Raw genomic sequence first — 26,524 nt, forward strand, 5'->3', positions numbered from 1 at the left:
TCCGTCCCCCTGGAGTTAGGAGGACCGGAAGGCATCAGAGAAGGCCGAACAAAATGCTAAGACTTTTACTGAGAGACCAAAGGAGAAGTGGGGTTTGCAAGGTAGACAAGAGTCATAGGGCACCCCAGGCTGAGGGAACTCTAGTACAGAGCCAGGATAGGGGTGAGTGGCGGGGGCCCTGTGCAGAGGTGAATGGTGGAAGTGAGGAAGCCCAGGATCTGCAGGAGGCAGTTGGTGAGGGGCTGGTTAGAGGAATTTGAACACCTGCCTGAGGAATAGCTGAAGATTTCTGAAGTGGGAGGGATGATCAGGTTTTTGTTCTGGAAGGATCTCTTTGGCAACAGACCCAAGGGCAGATCAGGGCGAGAGAGCAGCGGAAGGTTCCTGCTAGGATGCCAGTGCCTGAGGCCTCAGTGCCAGGAACCTGCTCCTGCAGAGCCTGCAGGGGTGCTGAGGGAAGAGGTCCTTGAGGAGCCTAAGGCAGGCCACCAGAGAAACTGTGTGGGCTCCCTGCTCGTGGCCGTACAACTTCGGGCGAAGGGGCAGCCCTGCTTGAGCTCCCAGGCTGCACACCAGGTCTGGCTCTGGGCAGCGCCCCAGCTGCCCCGACTGCGAGCCTCAGTGACCCCCACAGTCCCTGCAAGGGGATGACACGGCCCCACCCCGGGTGAGCGTCATGCCCGCCCTGGGCACCGCCATGAGAGGTGGCTCAGTGGGTGATGTTGGATCGTTCAGAGTCCCTGCCAGCTGCCCCTCCTCCCCCACTGCCAAGTGACAGCAAACTCCCCTCTGCCTGGGCTGCCCCTCTAACAATTGAGCGTCTGCCTGATTCTCAAAACCAAGTCGTTTCCTATTCAGAATGGTTTTATTTTTTACCTTAAAACAAAATCCTTCCTTCCACACAATGCACTGGTTTCCCTCCCCACGCACCCCCGATCTCCAAAGCCTCCACTACATTGTAATTTCAATTTCCATGGTGTGGGAAAGATTTCTGCAAAGGGTCCTTTTTTGTTTTTGAAGAATTCGTCATCGCGGCTAAGAAGCTTAATATAAATTAAAGAAGGAATTAGACAACATTAAGACATCAAAATGGGGGTGCGGGCGCCCGTTGCCTCGCTTCTGCCCAATCAAAGGGGCCACGTGGAGCCCGTCGAGTGTGCGCTCCAGAACCTCAGAAAAAGCGAGATTCCGAGAAAGGGCCTTGTACTGTCGCGCCTCTCCTAATTCCCTTTGTCGCAGGGACAGCGGAGTACACGGCTGATAAAAACTTAATCACCTTATCTTTTTAAAGCAAATTGCATCTTTGTTTACATACGGGATCCATAGCAGGAAGAGAAGGGAGGGAAAACAGGCAGCAGTTCCACCCCGAGCCGCTGCATTAACAGCTCCCAAGGATAAACACGAAAACCCAGGCCTGACAGAGAGGTGGCAGGAGCATCCAGAGTCACCAGCACCCCTCAAAGTTCAGTTCAGGGAGCTCAGCAGGAAGGGGGACCCTCCAGGCTGGTCTTGCCTTTCTCTGCCCGGCGGTACCCACTGGCTTCTGTGGCCAGCCCCACTCTCCCTGACCTGCCAGGCCCTCCCAGCGCCATGCTAGCCTCTGGGCAGTCCACTGAAAACCAGCTTGCCCATCCTCCTTGAGCCTTTCCATCCCTGCCAGCTGGCAAAGCTAAGCTCATACAGGGCCCACGCCACCCTGCCCACTGGTGGACAGAGGGATCTGGGTTCAAACTCCATCCCCACCACTGACTACTGCAGGGCCATGAGCAAGTCCTTGGACCTCGATGCACCTCGGCAAGGCACCTGCAGGCTGCTCTGCAACAGCAGCCGTACGCACATCGGACATGACTGGGCCCTACCCTGTGTTAGGGCCGCTTGCGCCCTGGCAGAATCTCTCCCATTTCTGCCCCCCTCAACCCTCTCCCAGCCAGGCCACCTCCTGCCTCACCCTCAGCAGGGCATCCTGCACAGGCCACCATGTTCACACCACATCAGAGGGTCTTGTCAGATGCTGCACTGTGCACACCTCCCGCAGCCACCTGTGACCTATGCAGGGCAGCTTCACAGCCAGGGGCAGGCAGGTGGAAACCCCTTTCTCCTGGTGAAGTTTGATGCTGGAGCCCAAGTGAAGGTGCAGCCACTCTGTGCAAGGGACCTCAGCCCCACTGCACAGGGCCATCTCACTGAGGGAGGTCCCCTCTTTGGAGAATCCCCTCCTTCTCACAAGCTGGGCATGCAGTGCAGACTCAGGGCCTGGATGAATTCAGGCCCTCGTGGCCATCTAGCCCTGGCCACCCCATACGTCAGCCCAGCCCAGTTGCCAGGCATGTCCTTCTGAGCTCCCCAGCCCATCCGTCATCACCAGGATGCTGGCCCCACAGAGGGCCCCATCCCTTGCCCTGGCTCTCTTTCTGCCCTGTCCTTCCAGCTCTCTGCAAAGCTGCTTGTTCCAGAAGAAGTGCTGCAGTGGCTGGAATTGGCTGTAGCCCCGTGGGGCCACCGTGGGGGCCATTGACCCCAAGCAGCTTACAAGGGCTCAGTTCCCACTGGGGAATGCAAGCCGCCCACCGGCGTGGAGGCCCCTCTTTCAGTCTGGCCCCCAACATGAAAGCGACGCCAGCAATTGGAGGCAATTTGCCGGCCTTTGATGGCCGTGTCCGGGCGGCACCCGCAGCACCCGCGGCCAGGCTTGGGAAACAGTTGTGTTTCCCGCATTCTTCTCTGATTACTCCTGGCCCAGCCAAGACCAGCAGCCTCCAGCCCATTGTCCCTTTGTGTGGAGCTGCTGCTTGGTGAGAAAGGCCAGCCTGGCCCTGGGAGAGTGTCCCCAAGGAAAGCCACGGGTAGCAGCATCCCCCCAGGGTCGCACTGGCCCGCCTCCACTGCATCCTGGGGTCTGCGCTCGTCGGGACGTGGGCAGGGCGGCCTGGTTCCAAGAATCCTGAGATATGGGGAGAAAGAGCGGGAAACGTCTGCTGAGGCCCTCTCACATAACTCATTTGACCCTGTGCCCACCCTGCCAGGCTTTAGGTCACATGGGGTGGAGGGCCTGCCATCTGAGCTGGGGCTTCTCCCTGGGGCACTGGTGTGTGGATCAGTCATTCCTGGTCCTAGAGGCACAGGCCCATAGGAGCGTGTCCCTTCCCTCTGCTGCCCTGCACACCTGGGCGAGGGCGCCCTCATTCCCTTTGTTTTCATCCAGCACACCCTCCCTGAGCCCACATGCCAGGCCCTGTGCCTAGCACTGGAAAGGCAGTCCCCCTCACAGGCCCCTGGGGAGATGGACATATGAAGCAAAAACCATGCTAAATAGGGTTCCAGGAGGGATCAGCTCAGCCTGGGCAGAGAAGGGAGGCCTTCTGTGGAGCCAGACAGAAAAAGCGGGGAAGAACCTTCCAGACAAAGGGAATGTGGCATGTTTGGAGGCCCTGGTTGATTTCTCCTGGCTGGAGCACGCAGCAGGGTGCAGAATGGGGCCAGAGTGTGAGCAGGAGGGAGCACAGGCTGGAGGAATCAGAGTCTCAGATGCCAAGAAAGAAGAGAGACTGTGGCATTGGTGGAACCAAGCCCAGGCGGTCCACGTGTGCCTTACAACAACCCCTCTGCAGCCAGGGGCTAGACCAGGGAGGAGGCCAGCACTGCGACCCCTGAGGGGAGCACCACAGAGGCCTCCTGTGCCAGGGCAGGGCAGCAAAGATGGAGAGCAAGGGTGGACCTGCAGGAGAGTGTGGAGGGTGAGTCCCTAAGCCTGTGCCTCCCAGTTACTGCTCTTGATGCAACAGCAATGCCAGAAACCGTGGACTGCCAGCGGCCATGAAGGAGCCATGAGCATCATCTGCTCCCAAGGTTCTGCTTGTCCCTGTCCTTCACTAGACAGAGCCAGAGAGCTGCAGAGATGATCCCATGGCCCATTGGGAAGCTTCCTGGCCCATGGCAGCTCTGAGAGCCTTAGCCAGGATGTGGAGATAGACCTGGCCTGGGGTGACAGCCACCTCTCGTCCCTCCCCTGCAGCCCTCTTTCCCCTCCCCTCTGCCTCCCCCTGTGCCCATGGATTCCGTAGCCAGACTGCATGCGGTGAGCACTGTGCCTCCTCTGAGCTTGGGCCTGGGTGCCGGAGGCCATGCTGGTGGCCCTGTAGTCAACAGCCCTGTGAGTACCCAGGGTCAAGTAGAAACCTTGGCAAGTAGAGAAAAGTAGAAGCAAGAAGAAAGCGTTCCTTGTAACCACACTTCTGACCACTGACAGCCTAATGGTTAGCCTTCTAGTCTTTTCTTTCTGCATCCCATAGCTGGAGCAGAACTCTTCCGAAAATTTTGATTCCTGAATATTCTCAATTAACATTATAAGATAAGTCTGTCTTTGTGTAACTTTAAATTCTTCTCAGGTGTCACTTTTTGCCTCCTAGAGCATTTTGCCTGGTGGCATGCATGGTGGCCCTATCCTGACTGCCCTCCCGTGGTCTCAGCGCCCTTATAACTTCACAGGCCGTGCACCTCATCTGTGGTGAGCGCACAGACCTTAGAATCCCGTAGCCTCACCGAGTCCATCTCTGCCTGCCCAGAGCTGTGTGACCCTGGGGCCAGTTACTCATGCTTCTGGGCCTCAGTTTCTCCCACATTGTGTTGTGAGGATTGAGTGCCTTCCTGTGTGGCGACATCTTTGTGCACGGATCTCAGGCTGCTCGTTAGGACCAGGAGTGAGCTGCGCGTCAGTGCTGTGACCGCTCAGGAGCTGCAGCCAGTGCTCACCCAGCAGGGCCTCACCAGGCCTGACTTATTCAGCAGTGTTCTCTGAGCACCTACCCTGAGGCAGGGACTGTTCCAGGTGTTGGGCTTACGGCTGTGACTAGAAAGACAAAAATCCCTGCGGTGGTAGAACTGATATTTTAGCAGGGGCAGACAACAAACTTCAACATGAGGAAATCGTGGTGTGTGTTGGAAGGTGATAATGGCTATCAGAGAAAATAGAGCTGGGGGGAGGGGGTGGGAAGGCCTCGCCAGGAGGTGCCGGTTGCACAGTGATTCGAAGGAGGTGAACATGGGAGCCTCTGAAACTGCTGGGGGCGGGTCTTCTGGCTGAGGAATCAGCACATGCAAGGGCCTGAGGTAGGAGTGCGCCGGGTGTATCGGGGTGAGGGGACAGTTCCAAGATGCAGTTCAGGCCAGGCTGTGTGGGGAGAGGGTGATACAGAAGTCAGAGACCAGGAGCTTCAAACATGCTCCTCCTCACTGCGGGCACTGCCAGGGGCCATCCCGGGAGAGGGCCGCAAACTGCTGCCCAACCCCCCGTGGCCTCCCAGGCACGCTTCAGAGGAAGGTCCCTAAGAGAGGGTGGCAGCTCCATGAGAGGACTCTCCTGTTTGCCTGTGCCCCCAGGGCCTATAGGAAGTGCTCAGTAGCCACTGGTGGACAGTTGGCATTTAGCCACCTTCCTTACCCTGCTGACCCCGGAGTTGGTGCACGGCTCCCACACGTCCCTGAAACCCTCCCTGGTTTGGGCTCCCACAGAGCCTGGTGCACTGGGTACCTTGTGGATGTGGTGGCTGCAGTCACCCTGGAGCCCGGCCCTGAAGTCCACCAGCACGCAGCCACACATTTTCATGTGTCCTCAAGCACCCCTCATTCCCACCAGGACTCAGCGCTCAAACTCCCTTGGCCTGCAGACCCTTGCCTGGATCTCTGTGTGAGCGGCCCCTGTCGTCTGGTCCCGTCCCAGCGCTCTGCCTCGGAGAATCCTGCTCTCGGCCCGCCCCTCTAGATGACACAGCGGTTTTGTTTCCTTGACTGCCCTGGTGGCTATCTGGATTATCTTGCTGGCTTGTTTACTGTCTGCTCCTTCTCAGACTAGGAACTCCGTGGGGGCCAGGCCCTGGTCTGCGTGTTCCCCATCATTGTCTCCCAGTCCTAGAGCGTCTGTGAATGTTTTTGAGTGAAAGCCCCAGGGGCAGCTTGGGAGAAACTCAGCGCACCCTGACCTGTCCTTCACTTCCCTCCGTTTGCCACTTGGCTAAGGAAAAAAGGCCACTGAGAAACAAAGTAGCTCCCAGTGACATATGCCACGAATCCAAATAGCCCAGCAGCCCCAGTGGACAGGTCTCTGTTGGTCAGGCTGTCTAGGGTTGTGTCGGGGCCACCCTATAATGGAGCAGGGGTCAACAAGCCTGACCATCTCAGAAGAGCAATTAAATGGCCCTGTCCTCGCCAGTGCCAGATAGACTTTCCGGCTCTGCCTGCTTTGGGCAGTGTGAGGTATGCAGTGTGTGTAACGAGAGCCATCACGGGTGAGATGGACCGCTGATTGGGCCACACCTGTCTCCCTAGCCCCGTGCAGACGCCGGTGAGCCCCACGCCTCTTCAGCCATCAGACCTCCTGGCACCAGAGGGAGACAGGCTGCCCATGCCGTTTGTCAGGGTCTGGTGCCAGCCACCTTCTCTGTTTGCAGAAGGAAGGCCGGGGCTCTGATTCCGGGAGTCAGATACCTGCCGGCCTGGCGCTTGCTCTTGGGGGTTGGCCCAGAGCCATTCTCACACCCCATCCCAGAGGCATGAAGACCAGCTGGGTATGGAGCCTGCCATTAGACATCATGCTACTCGGTGGGAGGGTGGCTCGGCTCCTCGTTGTACAGAGCCACCAGGCACACAGCATCCTGGAGACCTATTAACCTAAGCCGAGTGTCCTGGCCTTCCCAGGGCATGCAGGCTTTGACATGGCTGGCAGTCTCACCTCCACCTGTGGAGAGGGAGACCACGTCCTTCATGCAGTGGGCAGGGCCGTCCCTGACTGAATCTACATTTGTCCCTTGAACCAGCCTCTGGTCACCTTTTTAAAGGTCCAGGAGCCATAGGGCCGGTATGAGATGCTCTCACAGCCTGAATTCCCCTGCACAACCATTCTCAGGAGTCTGCTTAAGGTGGACCCCCCCGGCATGATGGGCTGGGAGGCAGTAGCCTCTGTGGGCCCAGAGTTCAACTGCTGACTCTTGCCGACTCACTGTGGGGCCTTGAATGAGTCATTGCCCTCCTTGGGCTCCTTTTTCTCATCTATAAAGTGAAGGGTTGCCAGCTCACCCCCACTGAGTGCTGGTCCAGGCCAGAGAGAACCTGCACGCCCCCGCCTCCCAGCACTCCCCACCTGGTGGAGGCCTGAGGGGCCAAGATCCTGCCAGCACTGCAGCTTGATGCCTGAGCTTCACCGCCAGCTTCTCTTCTTGGGGAGAAAGCTAGTACCCAGGCAAGATTGGGGCAAGGGAGGAAACCCTCCAGGTGCCAGCAGACGCAGGGCAGATGCACCAGAGCAGGCAGGGAGGGAGCCCTCTGCCTTGTGCCTACCCGCAGCGTCCCACCAGCTCTAGGCACTCGGCCTCTAGGTCCTCCGGCCAGTGCAGCCCTCCTGTTCAAATTAGAAGTGAGTGCCCTCTCTAGGGGACACAGAGGCCTACCAGGACCCCTTGTACCATGCTGCCACGAAGCAGATTTCTCATAAAGACAGGCCCCAGAGAAAGCGGTATTGCAGCCTGCTGTTTAAGGAGGGGAAGGGTGCCCCAGGCAGAGGGAACAGTGTACACAGAGGCTTGTAAGTGTGACGGGGAGACCAGGCATGGTCACAGTTTCCTTAAGGCTGCAGGGAAAGTACAAAAGCGGTGGATAATGGGGCTGGAAGAATTGGGGTGGGCACTAGTCAGGTGTCAGCAGGAAACAGATTCCTACTTAGTCATTGGGCTGGAGAGAGTGAATGGGGAGTCTGTACCGAGGCATGGGTGTTTAAAGGAGCTGGTAAGATGTGATGGGAAGCAGTGGGGGACACTCCCACCCCCACCTTGGGGTGGGGGGACAGTGTCTGCCAGAGCCCAAGGAGAAGGACCCCCAACAGGAGCTCTGCAGAGGGAGCAGGGATCAATACCTGACTGCCCTCTCCTCCCACCCGCTGATCTGCTGGAGCCCCCACTGGCTGAATTCAACCAAAAGCCAGAGGGTGTGGGAGCCCATAGTGCGTCCGCAGAGGTCAGCCTCCCAGGCACACAGAAGGGGGGAAAGTGGATCTGCAGGGGGGCTACAGATGCCAACTTTTGGGTGTGGGTCTTAGCATGGGTGTGCTGGGAAGCAATGGGGCCATTTAGAGCAGGGGAAGGACATGGCCACTGAGTGTGGGGCTGACCCCACAGGATCCTGAGTGCAGGGTAGATGGGTGGGCATGGAACCAGGAAACCAAGGTGGGAAGCCCTGCTGAGCTCCAAGCTGACAGGCTGGTGTCTGGACTAGCACAGTGGGGGAGGGGCTGGAATGCTAGGATTTAAACGGCAGAGTGGACTGCAGGCCGTGGGGGTCCATTGGCTGGGGCGGGAGATGGGAGGGGGTGAGCCCAGGGTGGTACCAGGGTCCTGGCTCAGCCTAGGAGGGTGTGAAGGTGTTTCTGAGTGAGGGAAGGGGACTTGGAGCTGGGCCAGAATGGGTGCCGGTGCAGAGTAGCAAGTGAGCAGCCTGGGAAGTGGTGAGTGACAGGCTCTCCTCTGTGCCTTGCAGGTGGCCTTAGCCCTGAGTCCAAGAAGATCCTGATGCCTACCCTCAAGAAGCGGGGCCGGGCTGGCCGAGGGGAGGCGGCCAAGCAGGAGGAGGGTGCAGAGCGGCCTGAGCCTGCACAGCACGTGGCTCTCAGCCTGTCTTTCAAGCGCTACGTCTTCGACACCCACAAGCGCATGGTCCAGTCTCCCTAGTGCCCCGCTCACCTCCCCCAGGGCCACCTTGCCCAGGCCCAGGCCGGGCCACAGTGCCAAATGCCCAACCAGATGTGCCTCGACCTCGGCCAGTCTTTCCCCTCTGCCCTACAGGCAGCAGCCCCAGGCCTGGTGCTCAGCCCTAGGGAGAAGCCCCGGAGGGTCCGTCCCTCCATCCCTGCACCCTCCCACCAGGAGACAGCACCCAACTAGGAATGGGCCTCATCTAGAGAGCTGGTGGCCAGTGTCTCCCAGGCTGCCCAGCTGGTGGCCATCTGAAGGCCAATCCCCAACCTGCCCCTGGCAGCTAGGCACTTGCCAGCTGCAAATAAATGTCCTGTGGTGCCCACCCACTCTACTGGTCTCTTTGTGATTTCACTGGGGGGGTTCCCCCACCCACCTCAGGTCTCTTCCCAAGGGCAATGTCAGGGGAATCGCCAGGGCTCCCGCAGAGAGCGAGGCCCAGGGAGGGACCCAAACTCAGCCCAGTGAGCTGAAGGGTCCACAGGATGTTGCACCTGTAGGCCAGGCCGGGTGGCCCCTGGGGTCTCCTGGGCCATGAGGGAGCGTGGTGGTTCTCTAGGCAGCTGAGTTCAGGGAGGGCACTGCCAGGAAGTGTGCCCATGGGTGTGAGGAAGCAGCAGGGTGTGGGGCAGAGGCAGGCAGGAGTTCCTGCTCCCCCATCTTGACAGGAGTTCCCAGCCTCTGCCCCAAAGCGTGGAGGTGAGGGCAGGTGACAGAGCCCTGCACAGAGCGCGGCCCTCCAAAGCCTGGGCTGCCCCGCCCAGGCCCCTCTGCCCCTGCGCCCACAGGCGCCCACAGCCCAAGCTGTCAGGACCTCGGAACAGGGTGGACTGGTGGAACCGACTGACTGAGCGCAAGTCGGAGCTCTTAAAGACATCTGTAGGTTGAACAGATGTTCCGACGTTCCTTTATTCGGCCTCTAGACAGACATGGGGGCCTCCCTTTTATCCCCGTAATCAGTGCATATGCTTTAATTTGCAAAAATGGCATTAAAAATATTAGCAGGGACAGGTGGCAATCACATGACTTGGGTTGTTAGCCCTGGAGCTGAGGGCTGAGAGGAATGGGGGCAGTGCCGTGGCACGTGCTGTCCCTGTGCACGGGCTGGGCGGCAGGCGGCCCAAGGGGACAGCGGCTGTGCAGTGCCCCTCGGGCTCCCAGGGTGCATGTGACAGCGGCTGGGCCAGCTGACCCCCTGCCAGCACTCGCAAGGACCCAGACATCAGGCCAGGGCAGCAGACAAGGGCGACAGCTGAGGGCTGGTGGGCAGGGATTGTCCAGGCCTGGCCCCCGATGTCTCCCTGGGCTGGGCATGAACCAGGAAAAGGGCACAGAGAGACCCAGCAGTGCCATGAGGTGGTCCAACCCCCAGCTCCTCGGAGCCCCACTGCCACCACCTGAGGGGACACCTCCAGTCACCCCTCCAGTCACCCCACTGCGGGCCAGGGTCTGGGCCCCTCTCTTGTTTAGCCCCACCCCTGCCCTGCAGACCTCTCATCAGGGAGGCGGTGCCACCTGGCTGAGGCCGCTCCAGCCCAGGGTGGCAGTGGGTGCAGGCTCCCGGTGAGGACTTCAGGGCAGAGCTCCCACAGCCCCCCAGCTTCTGCTGGATGCCAGACCCCGGGCTGGCCACCTCCCACGGCTACTCAACGCTTTGGAGTAGACACAGATGGGCAGAGCTGGAGTTTCCTGAGGACTTGCCCCTTAAATGAGGAAACCTCTCTCCCTCCTCCTCCTCAGGGTGTGGGGAGCTGGGTTGGGATATGCTGGGTCCCCCCTGCCAGGCCACGTCCTCCCTGACCAAGGAGCGTGAGCATCTGGGGGCCCCTGCAAGTTGAGATGGAAAGTAGCCCTGCTCTCAGCCACAGGTTCTTGCCCTGCACAGGCTGTGTGACCTTCAGCGCACCCTGTTCCTCTCTCCAAATGAAGGGTCACATGACCCAGAGGAACCATTGCAATGGGCATGGAGGGGTGCTTGGTAAGCAGGAACTAGTTCTAGTTCGGGGGGCAGGTCCATGGGGGAGGGAGGGCAAGAGGACGCAGGGCGGACTCCAGCCACAGCCTGGATTCAGATCCTGGCCTCTCTGCTTAGTAGCCATGTGACCTCAGGCAAGCCCCCTAACCTCTGTGCCTCGGTGTTCCCAGGTATAAAACGAGAATCGAGCAGCTGCTTCCAAGGGTGGTTGTCACCTGGGTGCACGGCTGGCCATCGTACCCACAGCCCTGGGAGTGGCGCCAGCGGGCATCATTGCCCCACTACGAAGCGAAGGCCCACGAGCCCCTCAGAAGTGGGGCAGCCCCAGCCCCAGCCCAACCCCGCCCAGGTTGGCCATTCTTCCAGGACCTCCGTGAGGGTCCCCACGCCCACCCACTCCTTTCTCTCCGCCTCACATCTCACTTGAAGACAGCACTCCTCAAAGCCCAGGGAAGGAGGCAGGCTCTGGCGGAGGAAACTGAGGCACAGGGAGGAGGGAGGAGCAGCCAGAGCCCAGTGTGTGACTCCCAGAAGGCTTGGGGCCACCCAGAGTGTGGTGAGGCAGCCTGCTCGGTGCGGCTGACTGCCCCAGGAGGGGCCTCTATCAGGCTTGGCATCAGTTGAAACCAGAGCGCCCATTAGCCGGGTCAGGCCGGGCGCAGCCTTCGAAGGGGAAGCACAGCCAGGGCGGGTGGACAGGACCCGGACGTGGTGCCCAGCCTTCTGACGGACATGTCCCCCTTACCCTGGCTCCCCAGCCAGCCCCATGCCTTCCATGTTTTATAGAGGAGAGGGCTACAGTGTGCCAACTCCCCATCACACCCATAAACTCACTGAATCTGCTTTTCCATCCATAGGGGTGGCCTGGGAAGCATCACTCCGGTTTTACAGGTCGGGGTGCGGGGACCGGGGCTCAGCTGGCCCCAGCCGTTGCTTCAGGTAGAGCTGGGATTTGAACCTAGTCTGGATGACTCCAGAGTGCCCCCCTTCCCCAGTGCCTTGGGTGTGTCCTTGGAAAGAGGTACCCTCTGGAGCCCTGCTTTTGGCCAAGGGGCGGGGTAGGGTGGGGGCACGGGGCAGAAGTGCTGGCCCGGCTGCCCCGCCTGCCTGCCCGTACAGAATGAGGTCATGGGCGGGCGTCCTGCCTTGGGCTGGGGCAGGAGGGGCAGCCGTGATTGGCAGGCCCCCAACCAGCAGGACTAATGCACCAGCAACGAGATAAGGCTTATCTGGAAATGTCCCTGGAATCGAGACTCTGATGGAAACAGGCTTCTGGGTTAATATATTTTTGATAGATAAAGTCTCATAAACGGGAAGCCCTGGGGGCTCAGGCAGGAGAAGGGGCACTTCTGTTCTCCCAGGCCTACTGCCCTGGCCATGTGTGTCCATGTGAGTGAGAGTGTGTGTGTGTTCACGTCCCAGGTATCTGTGTCTGTCGGTGTCTGGTGTGTACATGGATCTTGGTGTCTCCAGGGGCATGTGTATCTCTGTGTGTGCTCAGGGAGGGTTTGTCAGGCTGTGTGTCTCTGGTGTGTCTGTGGGAATAGGGTGAAGAATGGGGTGTCAGGTCTAGTGTGCACAGGGTGGTGACACCCATGTGTTGAGGGCCAGTTTGTCCCTTGGGCCACAGGGGCTCACAGGTTGGTGGGGCCTCTTCCCCAGGACCTGGTGGGATGGGAGAGGGGGCTCATCACTCTCAGTGCCAGCTCACCCTGGGGTTGATCCAGGCCTCAGACCTCCCCTGCCTCCTCTGCCTAGGCAGCCTCCACATGGGGTTAGCATTTCCAGTTTCCCTTCTAGAGGCCAAGGCCAGCCCTAGTCACTGCCTCCCAGCTCCTGGCTCAGCGTATCTGTCCTCTGGGGCCGTGACTGGGGGGAGGGGAAGCCTCTCGCCAAGGGGCTGCCGAGCAAGGTCTTGAAGTGAGAGTAGGAGTTTGCCAGGGGGAGGAGGGGCGATGTTTGGGCAGAGGGAACAGCAAGAGTGAGGGCTCCAGCAAGAACACTTGGTGAGGCCTGTGTGAGGAAGGACGAGGTCATGGCTCCCTAGTCTCCCCACCGCCCTGCTGAGCCTCCAGGAGCCTCCACACAGGCAGCCCTGATTAAAAAGAGTAATTAGCACTAGGCTGATAACGGAGTCAAGGCATTAATTAGCCCAACTCGGCCAGCACCAGGGCTTGATTGCTGGGAGGCAGCGGAGGCAGGCAGGGGATTCTTGGGGAACACTGTGTGCTCCCTGGAGGGGCAGCTGACCCCAACTCTGGGCTTGCAGGCTTCTGCTGTGGGAGCCCCATTCCCTCCGCTTGCCACCAGTGGTGGAGGCAAAGGGGAGGTGATGGGAGCAGCTGGTGATGGGAGGCAGGCTTGGCCGGCCAGAGACCTGGAAGGCTGCCTACAGAGTCCCGAAGGGCGAAGGAAGGGACAGTGGTCAGATCTGGGTTTCAAGAGAGCCCTCTGGCCCCCAGCTTCCCACCAGCTCTGGACACTCCTACCCTGGATCTCTGAGGCCTGGAGGTCGGGAGCCAAGGGGACAGAGACCTGGCGGTGGAGCAGCCTCCCAGGCTTGTTGGTGATTGGATGCGGGAGGTGGGGAAGGGGCAGCGCAGGCGGAGGCCTGGGGGAGGGAGAGGCAGTTGAGAAGGTTCAGGGACTCAGTGCGGGGCCGGAGCCTGGGAGCAGGGGGAGGTTTGGGAGGAGGCCCAGAGTGGGACATGCCTCGTTTATGGAGCGCCTCCTGTGTGCGGGGCCCTGGGGTCATAGCCCAGTGCTCGCTGCATGCTGCGGGGCAGGGGCAGCCTGGACACGTCCCTGCCCTCCTCCTCCCTGCCCCACATTGTGTGACCTGCCACCCCTGTGCCTCGGCAGCCTCCTCTGTGCAGTGGGGCCATCAGGCTCGATGGGCTGCCTTGCACCCCCACTCTCACCCAGGCCAGCAGGTCAGATGTCACGTGCCCCGGAGCCTCCATGTGCCCCAACACGAGGTGTTGCTCAATCCCCACGTCCCCCATGTTATCACTGGGTCTGGTGGGGAGACAGCGCAGCAGAGAGAAACGGCCACTTCCCGCGGCCGCATCTGGGGCTCCAGATAAAGGCCGGTGGAGCTCAGGCCGACCTGCGGAGCCTGGGGTAAGGGGCTAGCTTCAGCCACCTACCTCGCCCCTCAAGAGACACCCCACAGACATAGCCCTGAGCCTCCGCTTCCCACACGGGCACCACCAGGCAGAGTACCAGGCTGCTCACTGCCACCCTGTTCGGCTTGGACTGTAGCCTCTGTTCCACTGACCTGCAGCCCGAACTCCCTCCCCAGGGCGGGTCATCAGCTCACCCGAGCCCACTGAGAGGTGGCTGCGTGTGGTGGCTGGGCACCGTGGTCACAGCAGTGCTCACTGGGCCAGCCAAGGGGCCCTCAGAGGGGTCATTTCGATTGCTGGAGGCTGTGTGCAGTCACTCAGCAAACATGCCCTAGCTCCCCACCGCGCCCCTTCCCGGCGCCCCCCCCCCCCCCCCCCCCCCCCCCCCCCCCGCCCCAGCCTCTCCCAGCTGTCCATCGCTCTCCTGTCCTTCACAGAAGACCTTGGCTGAAGCCAAGGTCCAGGTCACTTCTCCCACTTGCCACACGCTGAGGCCCGGGTTCCAGCCCCTGAGCCATGTCCAGAACAGACCCTGCTGGGCAGCCAGGCCAGGGCAGGGCAGGTTGGATGGGCGGGCTAGGGGCCGAGGTCTGTGGGCCTTGTCACCTGCAAAGGGCACCAGTGGAGTCTCATGAGCTTTCTCTTCCCACCACCTGCCTGCATTTCCTACCCTGGCGCCTGTCCCCCAGTCATGATCACACCCATCCGGCCACACCCTGAGGCCTCCTGGAGGGGGGGGGGGCCCTCACCTCAGCTCGGTTCCCTGTGAGGGGCAGAGAGGGACCGAGAGAGGCTCCCAGCTGGGGATACAGAAAGCAGGGACTAGGGGACAGGCTAGGTGGGATACACGAACCAGTCGTGGTGATGACAGTCCAGGGACAGGCCTTGGAAGCCCAAATTGCCCAAGGGCTCTAGAGCTAGGGCCCAGACCAGGCACAGAAGCCAGGTTCCAGAGCATTCCTGTGCCCTCCCAGGTCATTACCCAAGCAGGACCTCCCAAGCCGGTGCCTTACCCTGTCCCTAGACTGTCATCACCACCACCCCCACCACTACCCCCACCACCACCTCCACCCCTACCTCTACCACCTTCACCTCCACCTTCACCACCACCACCATCTCTACCTCCACATTGACCGCGTACAACCCCACCTCCACCGCCTTTACTACACCACGACCTCCACCACCACCTGCACCACCTCCATTACTATCTCCGCCTCCGCTGCCTTCATCTCCACCTCCACCATGTCCACCTTCACCTCCAACACCTCCACCTCTTCCACTGCCATCTCCACCATTATCACAAGGGATCCGCTCAGATCTGTCTGGGGAAGATCTGTCTGGGGAAGACCTGTCTGGAGGACAGGCAAGCAGGAAGAAACATAAGGAGTCGGCAGGAAGGAGGTGCTATAGTTAAGGCCAGGTGAGGGGGGATGAAGTGCAAGTTGAGCCAGGGGTGGGCTCCGTAGAGAGGGGGAGGAGGAGGCAGATCGGGAATGGTCAGGAGGTCACATCTGCTGGCCTTGGCCCTGACCAGGCTCGGGAGGGTGTCAGGAGGGAGGGGGCCCAGGATCCCTGGTGAGCCTCTCCAGGGTTACTGGGCACACTGCGGGCCCACTGAGATGGGAGCCCAACAGCCAGGGCGGGTTTTGGCAAGACGCCTTGATGAGTTTGTGGTGGGCCTCCTGAGTCCACAGCCTGCTGCCCTCGGGCCGTGGGCTTGGAGCTGAGGGAGCAGTCTGGGCTGGAGACAGAGAGGGGTCCCTCGCACACAGGTGCAGTGAGGTCAAGGGAACGCGCGTGTGACTGTGGGGAGGGGGAGGAGCAAGAGAAAGGGAAAGGGCCCAAGGTGAGTCAGGAGGAGTGCTGCCTCTGCGACTCAGACGGCCGCACGGGAACCCAGAGCAAAGCAGCGAAGGAGCTCGAGTGCCGGCCAGGAGGGGACACTTGGGCCACGAGTTGGCAGACATTGCCGAGATCCCCCAGCGCTGGATGGGGGCAGCTAGGGCGGACTGCAGGCAGGGTCCAGCAGAAATGGGCTGGGCACCTCTGGGGGCAGGTGGGGGCGAGTGGGCACCGGGTGGGACTATGTACGATGGATGTGGTATGAGATGAAGCAGGTCACTCCCTAATCAGACGTGGCGCTGGATCACGGGGCAGACAGGAGTCACCACTCGGCAGCGCCTCACTGATTCTCAGTGGGGTGGAGGGAAATGCCACCCCCGACCCAGGCCTGCATGGCCCCCACAGCAGCCCAGCCTCAGAGCCTCCCCTGGCTGAGTCCAAGCTAACTGAGGGCCCCTTGCCCTGCTCTGTCCCTCTGCAGGGTCCCCATATCCTCCAGGCCTTTGGCCTCAGTGCTCCTTCAGCAGGTCCGGGCCCGGTTTGGGGCCTGCTCGTGCTCTGTCTGCTTCCCTGTGTGACCTCACACCAGCCCCTCCGCTCAGAGGTAGCTCCTAATGGCCAGAGTGGGAGCACAAGACCCAAAGGACAGCAGTGGCCAGACAAGAGGCCAGGGCTCAGAGCGAGGTGTCCTGGCTGTCTGCGGACAGACCTGCCCCATCCCTCCCAGCACTGCTGCCCCCTGGCTTTTGGATGGGCTAGAAGGAGAGGAGCAGCTTTGGGGACACTTGCTTCCTGGACTTCCTTCACAGAGGGGAAACTGAGGCAGGAGGGAGGGGTTGGTCCTCTGCCCCAGCCGCCCACAACACAGGGAACTCTGAGGGGGGAGGTAGGTCACTGCCAATTCATGCCCACTGGGCACGGTGCACCTGCCCAGCCCAGGTTGCCGTGCAGAGCTGGCCCCTGGGAACTGGGGGTCTGAGTGCATGTGTGGACGTGCCGGCTGGCCGGGGCCACCCCCATCCAGTGGACAGCCTGGTGGGCTGCTGATAAGGAGAGACGGTTGTCAGAGTCACAGGGTGCCACTGATAAAGAGACAAGCATCTCCTGGTGGCCGGAGGTGGTGGGAGGAGACCCAGTCCCGGAGATGCCCACATCTTGGGTGGAAACACTGAGGCTTCGGGGTCTGGGCAGGCCCACCCCACCCTCCCCACAGCCGGAAGCCCTCACACGGCGGCCGGCAGCTGCTGCATACATGCGGCTAGCGGTCGGGCCTAGAGAGGGAGGGCCATGCCTGAGGCCACCTTGCAGGACACTCCGCCAGACCCACAGCGCCCGCCTCCAGGCTCCCTGCCCCGCACATGTCCCGCCTCCACCCTGGGCACCTCCGAATGGGCTTCTGCCAGGCCCTTCCCCCACCGCACCTGTGCCCCTGCCTGGAGCACCCTTCTCGCCACGCCCACCACCGGCTCATTCTTCTAGGCACAGCTTGCCCCTAAAAGAGTAACTATCCAGCCAAGAAGAGAGGATTCTGGGAAATTGAAGCTGTTACGGAGTGGGGGTGGGTGTCACAGGGACCCTCGCTTATACATGACAGGCCTGATGCAGAGTGTGCACATGCTTTCTCTCATGTAACCCTCATAACACCCTGCAAGGTGAGAATCCTCACCCTCATTTCCTCAGTTGACTGAGGCCCAGAGAGGCCAAGTGACATACCCAAGTTCACACAGCCTGGTGGGAGTTGGTCAGGGCCATTGGAGGCCAAGGCCTGGCTTGGGGGGGTACAGGCAGGAGTTTAGTGAGGCCCTATGGGGAGCCGAGCACCAAGGACAGGAGTGAGGTTTGTCAGCCGCTGATGACTCAGCCCCGCACCCAGCTCCCGGTCCTGCTCTGGCCCCAGAGGGGTTTTGTGGTTGGAGCCCTGGGGCTCCCTGGGACTCACGGCAGGCACTTGGGAGTAGGTGGGGGATGGGGACTTGACAGCAGGCCTGAAGGCGTCCAGCGCCCACGCCCTTCCCAGTTGGCGCCATCGGCCCCAGGACACTTTCTGCATCTTGTCATCCTCACGCCACCCATGTTGTGACCAATCCTACTTCACAGGTGTGGGATGGAGGCTCAGGGAGGGGACGGTCCCTCAGCAGGTCACAAGTGTGGAAGCCCAGGTCTCACTGGCTCCAGGACCCTGGGCAGGGCTCCTTCTGACTAGCTCCACCCCTTCAAAACATGGAGGTGGCAAGCGTCGGGCATGTCGCTGGGTTCTCTGCTGGAGCCATTGGGAACAAGGCTCTCTCTTCTGGCTGAGGTTGCTGAGCTGATGGATATGAACTTGAAGCTGCTTTGGCCATCTTGTCACCATGAAAGAACTGAAGTCTACACCACAAAGGAATGACATCTATACTGAGGAAGACCTATAGCAAGATGGATCCTGGAACCTGGATCCATCTATGCCTGAAGGCCACACACTCATTATGTGAGCCAGTAAATTCCCTTTGATGCTGAAGCCTGTTACAACTTGGTTTCTGTTTTGTGACTCATAAAGTACGAAAGGGCAGGATCAGTCAGCTGTGACTTACCAGTCTAGGACGTGCCCTGGGTCCTGGGAGCAGTTGCATAGATACACAGGGGCCCATATATACCCATGTGTACCCATGGATCCTTAGTCCTGCCCACTCTGGGAGTCTTTCCCATGGCCAAAACTCACATCCCAGCTGTGGGGCATTGGGCAAGTACTGCACCTTCTCTTTGCCCCTCCCACCCCTTGCCCGCTGGCCTGGGGGATGCTCAGCCAGCGCCTCTGCCGGCCTCCCTCCGCTGCCCAGCTGGACTCGGCACCCATCAGCATTCTGATCGATCCTCACAGCTGCTCACCTGCTGTGGCCTGTGAGGCCTGGACCTGCCACCAAGCACAGCACTGCACCCCGGGGCGCAGGCTCTCGATTGTTTCACACGTTACGCTTAAAACAGTTTTATTGCCAACATTTTCAAGTGGCAGATTTCATGTAAAAATACTGTCTTTTGCCACTTACTGAATGTGACCTTGAGCTACTTGCTCATGCCTCTGGGGGCCCATCTGGAACTGGTGCTCGCACAGCAGTCCCTGTGGTCCCCATCTCGCACCTTTGTCTGACCTATCAGCAGGCCCCATGGAGTCACCCCCAGAACCTAGCCAGAGTTAGTCTCCCCCCACCCCACTGCCACTGGCCTGACCAGATGCCTCTGTCTTTCGCTCAGACCACTGCAGTCCTCGATCTGCTCGCTGGCCCCAGCCAGAGGGGTCCTGCTCACACCTATCAGGGCGCATCTCTCCTCTGTTGGAAACCTTCCTGGGGCCCTCACCTCCCTCAGGGTAAACGCCCAAGTCCTCACTGTGACCCCCAGGCCCTGCACGACCTGCCCTGGGACTTCCAGATCTCCTGTCCCATCCCCCTCCCCCTCACTCACCTGCTCCAGCCCCACTGACCTCCCACCCCGGGGCCTTTGCACATGCTGTTCCCTCTGACCCCAGACAGCCCCAGCCTGCTCCCTCCCCGTCTTCAGTGAGGGCCTGCCTGGGCACCTGGGGAAAAGTGATCCCACACTCCCCACTCCCCTCCCACTTCGCCGTTCTTACCAACGTTCACGACCTTCTAAGACAGTGAGTATTTTGCTTGTTTACTTCACTTATTGTCAGTGTTCCCTACATGAGTGTGAGCTCGGGAGACAAGGTTTCTGTCCACTTGTCATCTGTTGTCCCGTGTCTGGGGCAGCACCTGGCACACGCTGGGTGCCCCACCATCACTGGGCACCGTGGGTGTCACAGATTGAGTTAGCCCCTGTTGCATCCTTGGGACCCATAAATGGAGCTGGGCCCATCACTGCTGTTGACATGGTTTGTGACCACACTGGCCTGGCCCATGTGCCCCAGCCAGCCTTGGCCTTCCAGGGCAGGGCACGTGCTCTCTGCCCTATCGCCTCTGCACCCCAGGCTCACACTTGGGGTGCCAGGCACACCACAGCTACTACTGCCCTGTGCTCCCTGCTGGCTATCTCTCTCCCAGAGCCCCGACCGGGACAGCCACCACCCAGGCTCGCCCCCCCGCCCCAGGCTCGCCCTAACAGGACCTGGCATGTTCCCCATCTCAGCCACCCAACCAGCTCCCTGGTGCCAACCCTGACCTCCACTGCCCTTGCTAGCCCACCCCACCCACCCCCAGGGGCTCTTTCTTATCTGGCTGTGTCACTCTTCTGCTCCCCAGTGCTCAGGAGGTGAAATCCTGGCTCCTTAGCTGGACCTTGGAGGCCTCCAGGACATGACGGGACTCTCCCAGCCCTACCTGTGCCCACTGCCTTGGGCAGGGCCTGAGTCTGGCTGGGGCTGCACCTCCCTCTGCTTGCACTGCGCCCTCTTCCCGGGACCCACCTCCCGCCCAGCTGCCTGCACCCCTTGGCCCTGGCATCTCGGGATCCAGCCCACGGCTCCCCTGGGAGGTACAGTTCGCCCTCCTGCTCCCCATCGCAGCAGTCTAGACTCGCTGCCAAACCCACGTCTGCAGCTGGAATGTCTCCCCAGAACCGCACACACGGCCCCTTGCGCGCTCTCGGCACAGTTCCTCAGGCCTCTCAAATGTCACAAAAACAGTGTCTGGGGCAAGGGCACCACCTCCACCACCAGGGAGCTCTGCTCACTCTGCGGCCATGCGTGCATGCAGCAGACCCCGGGGCCTTCTGCCAAAGCATCTGGAATCTGCCCGCTTCCATTCTGCTGCCGCCACCCCAGTCCGGGACACGGCCAGCCTCGGCCCCGTCTGTCCACACACGGCCGGGGCAAGCTTGCTGCAGTGACAGCTGGCCGCACCCCGGCTCCGCTCAGCACCCTCCCGCTGTTCCACGGACCCGGGAAGACAAGGCTCTCGCAGAAGCGTCTCAGATTGGAGCCCTCAGAACAGAGGGATGACCCCAGGAAGCAGGGGCTGGAGAGGGAGGGAGGAGCGAGGAAGGGCGGGTGCCTTCACGTTGAGTTATCACTGGTCACCTGTGGGCAGCGAGAGCTCCTCCTGGGAGTTACTCCCCCAAGGCCAGGGAGCTGGGACAGGAACCCCACACCCCTCCCCCACTGGTCAGGGCTCCTCCAGCGTCAGTTCCCAGCTCTTGCCGTCCTGCTGGAAGTGGGATGGTGTGCAGGAGGATGCAGGAGACGGGAGGCCCTGGACCGGCTGCTCCCAGGCCCTCCCCACTCATCTCCTACTCCCCTGCGATGTCACCTCTGCCACCTCTGCCACCTCCCGCCTTCCGACCCTTGTTCTTCCTGCCAGGGACACCCTCTGGCTGACCTTGACTGCTGGCTCCTTCTCTCCCCTCAGGCCTCATCTCAGATGGGCCCCCTGCCCTCCCAGTGGGAAGTGTTCCCTGTCTGTCTCCAGCATGCCCCGAGTGTAGCCATCCACACGGATGTTTCTTGTTGGTGTCCCTGGTGATTGTAGGGCCCTCCCAGGAGAGCATGAGGCTCCTGGCAGCAGGGGCCTGTCTCTGCTTCACTGCTGTGTCCCAGCGCCCAGAACAGGGCCTGGGACACAGTGGGTGCCCCATCAATGCACACTGAATCTGTTGGGAGACTGCATGGCACCTGCCATGGCACCTTCTCACTGGTGCCACCCCGTGACAAGCGCCTCGGCGGAGGCGTCTCATGGGGGCTGTCCTTGGTTGACACAGGCCTTGCCCTGGGGGCCTGAGTGGTCTCAGAGCTGGTCCCCAGGCCTACCTGGGGGGAAGGGGAGCGCCCAGGGATCACAGAGGAAGGTCGTCTGTCCAAGAATGGGGGTCCTTGGTTGGAGGAGAAGGCAACGGAGTGGGAGGCAGAGATGCCCACAGAGGTCCCAGGCTTCCCTGGAGACTGGCCCTCAGCCCAGTCCCTCGGCCCTCCCCTGCCGGGCGAGCGTGGTGAGTGACTCAAAAGCTGCTGGTTCTGACCCCAGATCCCTGAGTGAGTACGTTAGTAATTTAGAGCAGGCGTTTCCCAGAGGCTGAACATGGACGGGGGCCGGGCTGGCATAGCCTGGGAGCCCGGGGGGCTGTGGGAAGGCCTGCGGGGCTGGCTGGCGTTGCTCTCAGCCTGGCCGTGGCAGCTGTCCCGAATGGGCTCAGGTGTTCAGGGACATCTGCGCACAACAGAGCGTGTGCAGGAGCTGAGGCAGACGCGAGGCTGGGACGCCTGTGGAGGAGCCCACGTGCACACACGTGAGCGTGGGACACCTGTTCAGGTGAGACTGATCACTTTGGCCAGGCTGTGTGCACATGTGTGCAGGTGATGGTCTGTGTGCAGACATGCAGGTGCCGTTTGGTGCAGGCTGGATGATTCTGGAGAGTGCATACGTGTGGGTGAATCTTGCACACTGTGAAACTGTGTACGTGGGTTTTGGTGAATCTCTCTGTAAATATGTGGTGCACACGTGTGAGCTGGGGACACATGACCTGTGTGTGTGAGGCTGTGCACACATGTGTCCATCACATCCAGGCCAGACTGAAGCTTAGAGGGCTTTAGTGTCAGACAGACCTGAGCCCTATCCCACACACTCTGACCAACATCACGCCTGCCTCAGTTTCCTCTTCTGAAAAATGAGATCCTGGCATCGCTGCCTCAGGGTTGCTGCCCGGATGTGGAATGCTGTGCGTGTACGCACTGAGTCGAAGGTTAAGTACTGGTCTTTGTGATCCCCTCATCTTATCTGCTGCCATTCCTCACCCTGTCTCTGTGCCACCTCCTCAGGACCCCCATGCCCACCCCCTCAACCCCGGGCGGCCCTGGCCTTCATCCTCATGTGAATTAAAGCAACAAGAAAATACCATTTTGCACCGGTCAAAGCGGTAAGAGTTTACAAGTTGGATAATAACAAGCGTGGGTGAAGCGGTGGGGTGGTGGAACTGTCACTCGCACTGTTAGCAGTGGATGTCGCACAGCCACGCTGGGGGGCAAGCTGCCACATGGAGCTAATTAAACATGCTAGTGCCCTGGGGGAACAACCACACACACACACGCGTGTGCACAGGGAGGAAGAGCAGGGACAACAATTCCATACGAGTCGGTATGGAGTGGACACCCAAACAGAGGTGGGTGGTCGTAGAGTGGATCCTCTACAATGGAAGAAATGAACTCCGAGTATCCTGTGGGTGGATCCCAAAAACAGGTGAAAAGAAAAGTTGCAAAAGGATACATACAGAATGATACCTTTTACACTTAAAAGAAATGCTGTAAGGCAACACCGTGTGCACAACGTGGATACAGGCAGATGTACTTAGATGCATAGAAAAAGGCATGCAAGGATGTGCTCCAAACTGACACCAGTGGCTGCCCTAAGGGGGCTAGAAAGGGTGGTGGTGGGTGGGCCAAGGGCACTCTGGCCTTACCTCTTACGTTTTAATTATGTTCAAAGAGACTGAATTGATGTTTAGCCACAGATGAAAGATGAACAAGGGCAGGGGTTCTGAAGCAAGCACAGAGGCCTGGACGAGAAGAAGGGTCATGCCGTTCCCTTCTGCTTGTAGCCGCTTGGCCCTCATTTCCTGACGACCAGGTCTCTAGTCAGTCCTGAGTCGGTGAGGCCCTGCTGCTCCTCTGTGGCTGCCCTGGACCCCTGCCTGAGCCCCAGCCCAGAGCAGCTCCTCCCTGAAGGCCTGGTGTCTCTGGGGCCCCAGATCCTTCGGTCACCACTGCCCTGACCCCACTTCATGACCCCACGCAAACGCGCAGGTACAGAGCTCAGGCAGGACGCTGGCCTGGAAGGGAGACATATTGGTGATCGGCAGGTCCATGACGGTGGGCTCTGGGGGAATGTGGGGCAGCAGAAGGGTGACCCCAGGAGAGACCCCAGGGGACAGGAACAAGCCTATAACTCATCCCACCCTCAGCCCCCACCCTCAAAGCTACCGCTCTGGGACAAGAGACAGAGTGCAGGAGGAAGCCTGGGGGCCAGCCAGCCCCCGCAGGGCTTGATCAGGCCTGGGTGTTCATGCCTGAGCTCTGTGCTGGCCGGGCGGGCAGCCGAGACACAGTGAGAGAGGGGCAGGGTCATAGAGAGGGAAAGAGGGAAAGAGACAGACACCAGGAGAGACAGAGAGAAAGAAGCAGAGAGAGAGACAAAGAGATACAGAGAGACTCAGAGAGTTCAATGCACCGGAGGAGGGAGCGGTGGAGACAGAAGCAGAAGGGAGGAGAGAGAGGGGCCGCGTGGTCTGCCCTGCTCTGATTGGCCAGGACACACTGCAATTAAAGCCCATAATTGATTCCCTGGGATGACGAGGATCATTTCAATGCAGAGAATTAAGGTTTTCTTCCAAGATGGAAATAAAGATTAATTTGCAATTTCCTTCCTCACTGCACACATGAGAACAGCCCCTGCTGGGAAGAGCTCACGCTGGCAGGTGGGCTGGGGGCGGGGCGCCTCCGTGGGAGAGGGGCCATGCAGCCCGCCCAGAGGACAGCCTCCAGAGGCTCGAGGACTGCTGCATGCCCGTCACTGGCCTCTGAGGGGCCTCCGGGCCTGGGGCTCCTGGCTGTTGGATTGTGCTGTGGAGCTCAGAGGGCGTCACGCCACCTTTCAGAGCCCCTCTGCCCCCTGCTCCAGGGCGGGAGGGGGAGGCCCAAGCCTGGCTGTGACTCCCCAGTCCCTCCTGGACTCTGATGTGCAGGTAGCCACAGTGGGAGGTGGCAGGAGAGCCCCTGAGAGAGAAGTGGGGCCTCAGACCTCCCTCTCCCTTGTGGGTCCTTCAGAGGCCCCGGCCCCTCCTGCCACCCTGGGCAGAGCTAACTGAGTCCTGCCTGGAACAGAGGACTTCCCTGGAGGGAAGCACACCCCGGAGCCCAGGAGGTGCTCCCCTTCTCTTCGGCCTGGGCCCCCGCAGACTGCCCTCTGTGGGCTTCAATAGGGGCACCCCGAGGACAGCTACATATGCAGGCTCCAGAATGCCGCAGCCCTGGTGCCTGCCCAGGCCCTGCTGCCTGAGGACCACGCTCAGAGAGGTTGCCCCGTCCGGGGAGGGGCAGAACGCCAGCAGGGCCGGAGGGGGGCAACGAGCCCACCCACGCCTCGGCCCTTGGGAGCTGGTGGCACCCTCAGACTCGCCCCTGAGGGCACGCTGGGGCGGCCCGCTCACTGCCTCCATGCCCTCTAGGCCCGCACCTGAGCTCAGAGCCCTGACCTGAGCAACCTCTGAGGGAGCACAGGCTGTCCTGTGCAAGCGGAGGCTCCCCCGTGGCTGGGGCTCCCGACGCCAGCCGTGTGGACTGCGGACGGGAGGCCGGGGAGGAGGCCCAGTGTCCCGGCCTGAGAGCTCCGAAACCTTGACTGCAGCCTTGAGCACTCAGAGCCCATGTTCTGTGCAGCTTCCTTGGGGCTTCCAGAACGCCCAGGAGTTTGGGCTTCGGCTCTGGGCTGGGTCTGACCTCTGGACCGCCTGCCAGGCAGTGGCCCACGAGAGGCCATGGGGCCCCGCGGGGATGAGCAGCCTCTGGTGCTGGCGCACCCTGAGGTGACCTCTGGATGACCTCCTGGCACACACTGGGAGGAGGCAGAGCAGCTTTATGAGCAGGGGGCTGCGCATTCCTCCTGGGCTGGTGGCCTCCGCCCATCTCACCATCATGACAGGACAGAGGGGCCGGGCTGCCCTCCGAGCCTCAGACCACCCCTCCCCAGCCACCTGCGGCCACCATGTGGTCAGGACCCAGATCACATCCGGTCTCTGAGCCTGGCTCACCTGGAGCTGGGCTGGGTCTCACCACTGCTGCGTCCCTCCAAGTCCAGCCTCCTCTTACACACCTCTAGGCACAGGGAGCTCCCTCCAAACCACCCCACCCGACCGACAGCAGAGAGAAAACAGCAACTCGGGGCAGTCACGCAGACGGTGATGCCCGGCACCCATGGGAACAGCCCCTGCTGGGACCAGAGCTCAACCCTGGCAGGCGGGCCCGGGTGGGAGGGCCTTCAGGGCCCAGGCCCATGGCCTCCATGGGAGAGGGGCCTGGCAGTCGGCCACAGCTGTCCCTCAGAGACACTCTGGTGGGTGTCAGTTCTGCCCTCTGGACCTGCAGTTCCACCTGTCCCCCTGGGCCAGGGGCCACTGCAAAGACTTGGGGGCAGTGCCAGGGCTCCCCTCCCAGGCTGGCGTCTCAGCCCCCCATCCCTGCTGACTCCCCAGAACTCTGAGCAGAACCATGCAGAGCTGGACAATCACCTCCAAAATGCTGGGCCAGAGCCTCAAGCCCTCGCCCTCACCCCTCGCGCCCTGAAATGCCCTGGCTGCTGGCGGCTGCTGGCTCTGCCCCATCGCCCATTGATTCCTTTGACCAATAATTGGATCAGTATCCTGGACCCTTGCCGAGCCTTGGGGCAGCTTGGAACGGCCTGTCCCTTGGTGAGGGGTGCCCAGGAGGGCTGGGAGAGTTGCCACCCCGGCCAGAGGCCCACATGTCCTTCCCCAGCCTCTCTGCCACCATGTCTGGGAGCCATGGGCCCACCTCCAGGGAGAGTGCAGCCTCCAGACCCTTCGTGCAGGTTTCTCCTCCTATGCCCACCAGACCCGCAAGGGGTACGCCCCTGTATGCCATGGGTACCCCAGGGGTCACGTGACCAAGTGTCTGATTCCCAGACCCCACACCCATCACAGCAGCCCTGCTTTTAACAGCACAGACAGATTTGGATCCAATGAGGCCCGGAGCAAGTGTATAACCCTCTCTGTGCCACAGCGAAATGAAATGAATACCTGCTTTGCGGGGTAGTGGTGAGAATGAAAGGGGCATACAGCAGGTGCTCACTAAATGCTCTATGGCAGACACTTGGCAAAACAGTTCTGATGTTTCTCAAAAAGTTAAACATAGA

The 26,524-nt window shown here is 60.7% G+C and overlaps 1 protein-coding gene across 3 annotated transcripts in view; it reads left to right on the forward strand.

The window, feature by feature from the left end:
* EEFSEC (eukaryotic elongation factor, selenocysteine-tRNA specific) overlaps positions 1-9,055 on the forward strand; it is a 259,452-nt gene extending 250,397 nt beyond the window's left edge. For 2 of the 3 annotated variants that reach the window (XM_046644462.1, XM_046644476.1), the window contains exon 7: positions 8,521-9,055. In XM_046644462.1, the coding sequence (XP_046500418.1) occupies positions 8,521-8,711 (191 nt within the window). In that variant the 3' untranslated portion in view covers positions 8,712-9,055. The remainder of the gene's footprint in view (positions 1-8,520) is intronic. The other variant, XM_046644467.1, reaches the window with a different exon arrangement.
* Positions 9,056-26,524: the final 17,469 nt, after the last annotated feature.

This window comes from Equus quagga, chromosome 1, assembly GCF_021613505.1.
Source record: "Equus quagga isolate Etosha38 chromosome 1, UCLA_HA_Equagga_1.0, whole genome shotgun sequence".
NCBI classification, from domain to species: domain Eukaryota; kingdom Metazoa; phylum Chordata; class Mammalia; order Perissodactyla; family Equidae; genus Equus; species Equus quagga.